The 11,526-nt window shown below is 43.3% G+C and overlaps 1 protein-coding gene across 1 annotated transcript; it reads left to right on the forward strand.

Moving 5' to 3' along the window:
* The first annotated feature begins 6 nt into the window (after window positions 1-6).
* On the forward strand, window positions 7-9,080 carry LOC139822967 (uncharacterized). Its single transcript, XM_071795184.1, has 3 exons — window positions 7-957; window positions 1,041-1,278; window positions 5,687-9,080. Exons 1-3 carry the CDS (start codon window positions 875-877, stop codon window positions 5,705-5,707), a joined length of 342 nt encoding a protein of 113 aa, XP_071651285.1. The 5' UTR covers window positions 7-874; the 3' UTR covers window positions 5,708-9,080.
* Window positions 9,081-11,526: the final 2,446 nt, after the last annotated feature.

Here is an 11,526-nt window from a genome sequence, read left to right on the forward strand (position 1 = left end):
AATTATATTTATTTAAAATATTTATTATTTAAGTTGATAAAATTATATTTGTTTAAATTAATTATTTAATTAAAAAATTGTAATTGATTATAATTTAAACCCTGTTGGAAAGACAATTTTTCCATAGCGGTGGTGATTATGCGGACACCGGTAGCAGTGGCGACACACGCGCGGCAAAACTCGTTTGGCGAGAGATCGATGCCGCGTTTGAAACGCGTATAATGACCGGCGCGGTAATTAATGCAGACTACATAGAACAGACTACAAAAACACATAACTGTGTCAAAGTAAACACCGCATTCAATGTGGAGTTTGTGGCGGGCGAAAAACGTGCCAATAAGAGTCTGAACACAAAAAACAAAGAACTCTGTCGTACATCGAACTTGCGCGAGTGGTACGAGCGGCACGTTATCGAACCCACATTAGCGTCCCTCGAGGAGTCAGGAACGCGACAGTGGGTGGGCGTTGTCGCGAATCCTCAATTTGACGGTGAACGTCAACAGGTACAATCCTTTCGCGCGGGGTGTCACTTGAAATTGCTTCAAGACATTAAATTGAAGAACGCGGTGATCAACGTGCTGTTTATGGACAATGCGTGTTTTGCGTGGTCAGTGGTCGCCGCCTTACATCCGGCTGAAAGAAATTCAGAACAGAAATCTTTATACCCGCATTATACAACGGTACTAAATAAGAGACATTGAATTTCCAATGACATTGAAGCAGATTAAACATTTTGAACGATTCAACGACGTGTCGATCAACGTGTACACCATCGAGGGACAGAAGACGTCAAACGTTCTTCCAATACGGCTTATCGACCGCACGAGTGATAAACACGTGAATCTGCTGTACGTGCAGGATCCGCGAGACAACAATGTTGGACATTTTGCGTGGATCAAGAATCTATCCCGCCTCGCAAATTAATAAGAAAGGACACACAAAGTACTTTTGCGATCGGTAAGTACCTATACTTTTTTTTTAAATATATATCATTTTATATTTTTTGTATAAAAATTTTTAATATTTGTATTTTTTTGCAGATGTCTACATTATTTTAGCTCGAGCGACAAATTGCAGTCTCACACGGTAGACTGTGGAAAGATGAACGACTCACTCTGCGCCATCCAACTACCGAGCGAGGACGACAAGTGGCTCAGCTTCAAGAACTACAGCAGGAAAGAGCGACTTCCATATGTCGTATATGCCGACTTGGAGTGCGTGCTGAAGAAGACACAACCGGAAACGGAACACGCGTCATACGCCTATCAACATCATCGGGTATGTAGTATAGGATACTACGTACAGTGCTCGTATGATGAAACGTTATCAGTGTATCGATTTCGTCGTGATAATGACTGCGTTGCGTGGTTCACCGAGGAACTGAAAAGATTGGCGCATTGCGTAAAGGCTATATTATCCGAGAATGTTCGCATGGTAGATCTAACGCGAGACGAGTGGGAGACATTTTACAGCGCGGCGCAGTGTCACATTTGCAAAAAACCGTTCGCGCCGGATGATAATCGCGTACGCGATCATTGCCACCTGACCGGTCGATATAGAGGTCCCGCACATTCGAACTGTAATCTGAATTATAAAGATTCTCACTTCATCCCAGTCTTATTCTTCTTCTTTCGAAGGTTGGCGATCCAAATGGCCAACATAGTTTTAGATACGGCCATGCGAAAGATGTCCACTGAAGTACAGCCAAACCATCTTCTGATGTCTTTCAGCCAGGAATTTTGGCGCCTGCCGATGGATCTCTTCCCTTGAATCTTGCCTTGGATGATCAGTCGCATGAGTTCGTATCTTTCTCCTCGCATCAGGTGTCCTATATATATATATCTCGTCTTCTCTCCCTGATTGTCAGGATGAGTTCCTTCTGCTTATGCATACGGCTGAGGACTTCCTCATTGGTTATTTTATTTACCCATGATATGCGCAACATACGACGGTACAGATACATCTCGAAAGCATCTATTTTCTTTTCCGTATTTGGGTCAAGAGTCCAGCTTTCGCAACCGTATAACAGGGTAGAGAATATGTAGCATCTGATCATACGGACCCTGAGGTCCAAACTTAGATCCGATCTCGTGAAGAACGTCTTCATATTCGTAAATGTTCTTCTAGCCTGCTCGATTTTTGATCTGATCTTTTTCTTAGGGTCATATAGACTGGTCATGATGGTTCCAAGATATTTGAAGGACGAGACTTGTTCCACAGTTGCCCCCTTAATAATCAGATGTGCACGCATATGTATTTTAGAGAAAACCATGGTTTTGGTTTTCGTAGTATTCGTAAAAAGGCCAAAGCTTTCACTGTGTCGAACTATGCGGTCCATCATGTTTTGCAAGTCTCGCATGTTCTCTGCTAACACAACGGTATCGTCAGCATATCTGATATTATTAATCGTCCTACCATTAATTCTGATTCCACCAGTAATTCCCCCTAGAGCTTCCTTGAAAATAGCCTCCGAGTATATATTGAATAGTAGTGGTGATAAGACACATCCCTGCCGCACTCCTTTCTTGATGAGAGTTGTTTCCAACGTTGCTGATTCCAGTCTAACTTCTGCGGTTTGTTGCCAGTAGAGGTTTGAGATTAAGTGTATTTCTTCTCTGTCGATCCCAGTCGCTCTAAGGATCTCTATCATCTTATGATGTTTGACGCAGTCGAATGCTTTTCTATAGTCAATGAAGCATGCAAATACATTGATGTTCATGTCTCTGCATCTTTGTGTTAGTACGTTCAAGGAGACAACGCTTCGCGGGTGCCAAGACCATTCCTAAATCCGAATTGGATTTCATCCAGCTGGTACTCGCATTTCCTGAAGATTCGGGTGTGAATTATTCTAAGGAATATTTTTAGAACATGAGACATGAGACTAATCATGCGATAGTCATCACAGCGTGAGGCCTGAGTCTTTTTAGGCAGAGTAATAAATGTCGATTTCAACCAGTCGGAAGGGATATTACCTGATCTATAAATCGCATTAAAAAGTGCGATCAGTAGATCTAGTCCCTTACCTTCTCCGTCGGCTATCGGTTTGATGACTTCAGCATATACGCTGTCTGGGCCAGTGGCTTTTCCGTTTTTCTGAGCCTTTACTGCGTGGACAACCGCGTCCTTGGTAATTTCTGGGCCGGACTCATTTATGTTTTTGTCTACTTGCGGCGGCGTATTTGGTCTATCGTCATCAAAGAGCTCCTCCACGTATCTCTTCCATACTTGCAGTTTTGCTTCCACTCCCGTGATTATTTCGTTGTTAGCATCCCGTATGGTTAGAACTTGATGTCTTCGGGCACGATTTGTAATTTTTTTTACTTTTTTGTGCACATTGAACGCGTCATGTTTTTCTTGAAGTACTTCGATTTCTTTGCACTTCCAGACATCCACTGTTCTTTTGCCTCTCTGCATTTTCTCTTGATCTTTTTATTGATTTCTTTGTATAGCCGAGGATTTTTCATCCCAGTAATTTTCCACAATTTATCGGGCTACAACGCGCATTTTATTATCACGGAGATAGCTGCCGCGTTCGAAGGCTTGATCGATGTACTACTGATAACAAAGAAAAAGTACATCTTATTCACGAAGTACGTGAAAAATACAGCCGAAAGATCAGATTCGCGAGGCGTCATAAAGTTAAAATTTATCCATTCGTACAAATTTTTTAGCACGAGTCTCACAAAATTGGCATCCTTCCTCGATAAGGATAAATTAAAAATTATACGGTCAAAATTTTCCGCGTTATCCGACCACGATTTCGAATTATTGACGCGAAAAAGTGTCTTTCCATACGAATACGTAAATTGCGTCGAAAAGTTGGAGGACTCGTGTTTACCGCCGCGCGATTTATTTCACAGTTCCTTGATCGGTGATACCGTATCCGCCGCGAACGTTTGGCAGCGATTCTCCGTTCGAACCTTAGGTGAATACAGCGATCTATACCTCAAAACTAATGTCTTGCTGTTGGCCGACATTTTCAAAAATTTTCGCGACAATTGTGTTGTGAGTTATGGACTTGATCCCGCGTACTACTACACTTTACCGGGTTTTACGTGGGACGCCATATTGAAATATACTCGTGTCAATTTCGAACTGCTCACCGACATTGACATGGTCATGTTTATCGAACGCGGTATTCGCGGTGGCCTGAGTCAATGTTCAAACATATACGCGCTGGCCAACAACAAGTACATGCAGTCGTACGATCTATCGAAACCGTCATCGTACCTGATGTATTTCGATGTAAACAACCTGTACGGCTGGGCGATGTGTCAGCCACTGCCTTACGCAGATTATCGATGGGTCGAAGACGTGTCAAATTTCGACTTTAGCGCGATCGCTTCGGATTCGCCTACGGGTTATATTCTCGAGGTCGATCTCGAGTATCCGCAGGATAAACACGACGCGCACACTGACCTATCGTTCTGTCCGACGCGCGATAAACTGCCCGGCAAACGGCAGAACAAACTTCTCGCCACGCTGTACGATAAGAAGCGTTATGTTATCCATTATTGCAATCTGCAGCAGTGCACGCGCCACGGCCTTCGCGTCACAAAAATACATCGCGTATTGCAATTCGCTCAATCTGTGTGGCTCCGGGTTTACATCGAACTTAATACAAAATTTAGAACACTGGCCAAAAATAAGTTCGAGAACAATTTATATAAATTGATGAATAACGCGGTTTTCGGGAAAACGATGGAGAACGTACGCAACCACGTTAACGTAAAATTACTGATAAAGTGGGACGGACAATACGGCGCGGAGGCAATGATCGCGTGACCAAATTTCCATAGCAGGACCGTGTTTTCGGAAAATCTGGTAGCCGTTGAACTGCGCAAACTCGAGGTGAAATTCGACAAACAGATCTACGTCGGCTGTGCATCCTCGACATGTCTAAGGTGTGCCTATACGAGTTTCACCACGAGTACATGTCTTCCCTGTACCGCGACATGTGTAGAATTATGTACACCGACACGGACAGTCTGATTTATCATATTGAGTGCGACGATGCGTACGAGAACATGAAACGTGATATAGCCAAGTTCGACACGAGTGACTACGCAGTAGATAACGCGTATAGTATGCCTCTCATCAATAAAAAGGTGCCGGGCCTGATGAAGGACGAAAACAACGGTGCCATTATGACCGAATTCGTTGGACTTAGGGCGAAAATGTACGCCTTGCAAGTCGATGGTAAGAAAGACACTAAAAAAGCGAAAGGTGTCAAAAGCAACGTCATCGCGCGTACCATTACGTTCGACGACTACACGCGGTGTTTGAACGATAAGATCGAAATGACTCGATCTGCATAAGATCGAAATTGCACAAAGTGTACACTATTCGCGAGACTAAAATCGCTCTGAGTCCGTACGACGATAAGCGATATATCGTACCGGATTCGACCGATACGTTGCCGTGGGGACATTATCGCATACCTTTATATGATAAGGAACAGTAAAGATTCATGTATGCAATACATGTAATATAATTTATGTATGTAATATATACGTCTTTATTTCAGCTATACGCCAAGAAAGGACTTGGTTTACAATTCTTACTTAACCCTCGGAGAACACATAGGGTCAATTTGACTCTGTTTTTTGCCAGAAAAATTTTTAGCCAAAAATATTAAAAATAAAAAAAATAAAATTTTATTTGTAAATTACGTTTTTTTTTAAAGAACACTCATGGGTTAGTCTGACCTTGCAACCAACAACTGCGACCGAGCGGGCGCCAGCATCACCCAGACGTGGCCCGGTCATCGTGGAGCAGCAAGTTCTCGAGCGGCCATTGATTCCACCGAGAAAGGTATCCGGGAGTCAATCCGGAGACAAGGCGCGAGACGTAGCGGCATCACAACCCGGAGCAGTTGACATGAGGCAGCGAGTCAAGTCCCAAGAGGCACATCAGCATACCGACGCAAACACCTGTAAACAAAAAGAGAGACATTAAAATGTGTGAGCGAGAAAATGTGTATGTGACAATAAAAAGACTGCGTGACGAATCATGTTTAGAGATAAGAAAAAAGTTTTCCGTTGGAAACAATCGCGAATTGTTTATCGGTGCAATATTTGGAAATCGAGATGGAAAATCGCGGTAGTTCGCAATGATGAGATTTCGCGAGAAATAATTACAGGTAAAAGTGAAAGAGCTTCCCGAGAGGAGCAATGATTTAATTTCTCGTGGCAATAATCGGGAAAAAGTGTTTAATAAAATCGCGACAGAATCATTGATAGAATGACGACGCGAGCGAACGACGAAAAAGGTTCCGTTTACCCAGCGGGGTACACAAATGCGTGCGATTAACAAATACATTAGTGAAAAGTTAATATAATCAATGAGTTATTTACTTATATTTCTAAATAAAAGGAATTCTGACAAGTTTATTTCAAAGAGTTTCGCGAAGAAAAGATTCGGCGAACCAGTTTCGTAATGCGTCATACGATTGATTTTTTAAGGAGTGTACGAGGCATAACGGCCTGGCAAGATTAAAAGACGTATTTCATAATGTAATCGAATCATTTATTTTGCGTGATACGATACGCCTATCATGTTAGGTTTAAGCCAATCGGGAGAAAAACCAACGGAAGTATGGTTAAAGTCCAGCAACGGCAATGAGATTAAAAATGCGGCATGGCTTTTAAGTTGTTTGCGAACGCGCCGATGTTTGCATAGGACGGGGCGCCGAAGCGTGGTCCAGCGGTGATCCAAGATCCGGCGGCATCCAGGAGGAACCTGCTACAGAAAGAGAAAGGGAGAATTAGCGAGGGAAAATCAAAAGGTCAGAGATCTGCACGTTCATTCATTAGAAATTCTTTCTCGGTATTCCGATTAAAACCGAGTGGCGACCGTGATTTAGACACAAGTTGAATAAATTCATAAGTGATTGATGGCTTTGATACATCCGTCCGGTCACAACCTTACACACACTTTGATTGTCTACCGTTTTAAATTGACGAGTGCGATCAGCTTGAAAAAATTTCCAGATGTACTTGGAACATTGTTAAATTAATTGATATAAATAAAAAGTGCCGTAGGAATTATTTACATATTTAAAAAAATTAAAAAAAAAATTTTTTTAAATAATTTCGCATTGCTCTTTTATTTTCGCCATTATCTCTTCAACATCTTTCTTTGCTCCTACATTATATACTGTAAAAATATTTAGACCTTTTTCCTCTTTTACTATTCTCGTTCGCGCAATTCTTTCTGTAATCATTACACTTACATTTTTCTCCACTTTCGACCCCCAACTTTTCTAATACTTATTAGTAAACCTTTCTTCGCCCTACCCTTCCTCCTTTCCCTTACAATGTTAATGTTTTTCCAGTTGTGCGTTTCCGGCAGTCTACCCTTAATTATATCCCATCCCTTATGTTTCTATCTAACCATGTTTCACATAACCCTATAAAATCGAAACTTACTATGTAATTCCAAAAATCTTTGTCCTGCCTCTCGATACCTGCTACATTCCAAAAAATTATCTTTTGCCTATTTTCTTTCTTCAACTGCTTCACTTTTCCGACCTCCATTCGTGTTGTTTGCCTATTGTCATCTTGAATGCCATAACTTACTGGTTCTCTTCTCCTAACTTGGCAACCATCTAGAAATTTTTCTTTTCTCTTAGTTTTCCTGCTTCCTCGCTCCACACATACTGCTTTTCTCCTATATTCATCTTTTTATATCCTACTTTAACTATCTTCCCATCTTCTTTCTCTATTCTTGCATACTCCCTTATTTTTCTCTGCACCTCTCTCTCCGTCTTCGTCATATCATGGTCAATATAGATTCTGCCTACATATTTGTTCTTTAATTTCTTCTTCTCTTTCATTATCTTTTCTTTGATTTCCCAGTCCTCCAATTCTATAATTACCACTTCTCTTCCTTCCATTCCCACGGTTTAAATACTCTTTACATTTTCTTTTACCTTAAATTCTTGCTCTATTTCCTAGCTACATCTTTTATACTTCTCGTCTTTGTGTTTATATTCAACCTTTTTATTACTATCTTGTTCCTTCTCTCTTTTTTCTCTTTTTCTTCTATTATTCTTTTCAATCTTCTAACTTCTTGTCCTATTTCGTCCTTTGCTTCCCCCTTCCCATCTCGCGACTCTATTTTTCTTTTATTTTGCTTTACTAATTCCGCTACTTTCTCCACTATTTCTTCTATATTTTCTCCTTTAGCAACTCCGGTTTCTCCTCTCCGTCCCTCCATCTCTTTTATTCTCTCTTCCATCTCCACTAGCTTCTTCTCCATTCTATCCACTTTCAGCTCCCAGTTTTCTTTTATTTCCTTTATCTCGTTCCTCAGTCCTACCATTTCTATTTTAAGTTCCCTCAGCATCCCCATCAATGTTCCTTCTTCATTCTTTATCTCCCTCTCCTCTCCTGTCTGCTTCAAACCTGGTAGTGTTCTATCCATCATATTATTTTTCTTAAATATTTTATCCGCCAGTCTCTCCCTCTCTTCTCGTTTCCTCTTGTTATGTTCCTCCTCCTTCTCCTTATCTCCACCTCGTACGTAATCCAGTATGCTCAACGAATCTGCTCTTTCCCTTCCTTTCAGTTAACTAGCGGTCTTCTTTTTGCCTGTGCTTTGTACTTTTTTCGACATGTAGACGGAGCTTAAGCACGCCCGCCTAGTACCGCCTATCCTCGCCGCGCGCCGCCACGAGTCACCACCTGTCCTGCCGATTCGACTTCCTGTCTACCTCTGTAAATTAACCGTGCCTACCGCGTGTTGCTATCTTATTTTACATTAACCTATTCTGACTCCCTATTTTAATTCTTGCTTATTCGCCTCTGTCGCTTTTCGCATCTTCCCCTCAATTACGCCGCTTTCACCCCTCTCAACTCGCCCTCTCCTGCCCCAGGCACCTTAACAAACTATCACCTACTCTAAATATTCGCTAGAATTATCGCACTCATACACTCTCTGACACTCACTCGTCCACATCCGCTAACCAAGTCCATGTATGTAATATAATATACGTATGTATGTATGTATGTATGTATGTATGTAATGTAACGTATGTATAATGGAAGGAATATTAATCACGCATATTTTGTACTTTATATTTCAAATACTTTTTTATTATTGTATTGTATTGTATTGTATTGGTTTATTGTCTATCCCCATAGGGTTTACAAGGCGTTTTTTTTACTGAGGAACGTACCTAAACCTCTACAAATAAAAAAACAAACCCTTTATCCTGGCCATTTGCGACCTTACATTTTTCTTTTACCCTCCCTCCCCGTTTCTCTCCTCACCCCCTCTTGTCTTCTCTGCTTCCTCAGAGTCTTCGTCGCTCTGCCTCGATCCTTCCTGTCTCGCCTCGCCCCCTTCGTCCTACAGCCCCTTCCTCTTGTCCTCCTTCTCCTCGTCTGAAGTCATCAGGAGTTTCTCCTCCATCCCTCTCGTTAGTTCGTCCTCCTCCGCCCGCTCCGCGTTTCTGCTTTCCTCCATCCTTCTTTCTAATCTCTCCTCCCTCTCCCTTCTCTCTCTGTCTCTCGCCTCCACCGACCTGTCCTCGTCTTCTCCCAATTTGACTCCTTACCTCCCCATTTCTCCTTCTCAACCCTTATAATCACGTTCCTCCTTAATTCCTCCCCTCCTTTCTCCTTTCCATCCTACCTCCCTCTTACTCTCTTTTCTTCCTATGGCCCTCGTCCTCGTCCGTATCCATACCCTCGTCTCCCACCGCTTTATCCTCGTCCATCTTCACCCTTCCCACTCCCCTCCCTTCTCCTTGCCTCCAAGTCCAGCTCACGCACGCTCGTCACCTCCTCTCCTTCCTCGTTCCACTTCTCCGTCGCCCCTTCTCTCCTTCTCCTTCCATCACCTATCTATCTGTCCGGCCCCTTCAATCGTTCGATCCATCGATCTGTCGAGACGACTCCCTGCTCCGTTCCGCACCTGCCGCGCCACCATCGACAAACACTCTGTCTCGACAGGTCGATCGATCGCCCGATCGATACTCGCTGCTACCAACTCGCTCAGCTCCCTCGTCGTATAACCTGGGCTGCTACCTCCGTTCCTTCAATCCCGCCCTTCTCCCTAACCTCACTTTCCACGTGCCTCTTCACCAACGTTTCCCGTCTCCTCCAGACCACCTTCCGCTTCACCTCCATTCTCCCGTCTTCCTTTCACACTCCCCTATCTACCCCCTTCAATCAACACCTTCCTCACCTCTCAATCTCTCCCTTCATCTCCTTTCACTTTCCTACCACTTATCCACCTGTTCCCCCGCCGAGGGCTACGGAGGAACCCCCCAAATACTTTTTTTTATTATATATTTCTATATATTGGATATTTTGTATTTAATATTTCAAACACTTTACATGTATATTTTTTATGTTAAGAATAAAATACAGTATGCACGAATTAAATAACATTGTCCTTGTGTATCCAAGAGTTGTGCGATCCATCGAATCCCAGCCATTTCACGTAAACCTCGTCGCCCCACCTGCGCAGTACTTTCTCCACGAGATACACGTCCGGATAAGTCGCGCGATGCAACTCGTGCTCGTAGAACGCTCCAACGACGGATTTTCCACGATAGTCCTCGAGTAAATAGGTTACGGGATTGGTATGCTACACTTTAACGATCTTAAATACTTCGGTGGTCCAATTCGGCGTGTAACCCTTCTCGAAAATTGTCTTGTATTTGCTGACTCGTATCGAGTCGCCCGCTTTGAACTTTGCCGGGCCTGCGATCTTTATCGCGCTGTACACCGTAGCCAAGAGTCTTTCGGCGATCGCGGGGGTAACGTCGACGGGTCGCATGCCGATCGTTCGATATTTGCGCGCGTTGTAATCCGACACGAGTCGCGATAACGCGTCGACCCACTTGTAATTTCCGTTGAGCGTAAACATTTTCCACATATCATTCTTTAACGTGCGATTGAATCGCTCGACGACCGATGACTTCATCACCGAATACGTGGAATAATGATTGATGCCGTGTTTTTCCACGAGACGTTGCACGTCGGTATTGTAAAATTCCTTCGCCATATCGGTTTGTAGGTTACCAGGGCACCTCCCGCTATCTTAAATTATCTCAGCGATAGCGTCGGCTGTCTCGCTGCCGCCTTTACCCTTGAGCGGCACGGCCCACGCGTGCTTGTTCAGCACATCGATGACGGTGAGTATGTAGTGGTAGCCTCCGTTAAAACGCGAGTACGGGCGCATCTCGACGATATCAGCCCACCACAAGTCGTCGTACCCTCGCACTATGACGTGTCTGCGAGGAAAATTTCTTCCGCCGGTGCGTGCAATTCGTCCACCAACCGTCGCTTTTCGATATTTTTATCTACATCGGATTTTAACGGTCTTATGTTTCGTTGTCGCCGTTTCTGTTTCTAATGCATCGTTCGTAGCAGTTTCTGAACAGTTCATAACCGCTTCTGAACAGTTCGTAACCGCTTCTGAGCCGTTCTTGAACCGTTCGACAACCGTCCGACAACCGTTCTTGAACCGTTTGTTGTCGTTCGTCGTCGTCAATTAACCGTTTCTTGTCAC

This window comes from Temnothorax longispinosus, chromosome 12, assembly GCF_030848805.1.
Source record: "Temnothorax longispinosus isolate EJ_2023e chromosome 12, Tlon_JGU_v1, whole genome shotgun sequence".
Lineage (NCBI taxonomy): Eukaryota > Metazoa > Arthropoda > Insecta > Hymenoptera > Formicidae > Temnothorax > Temnothorax longispinosus.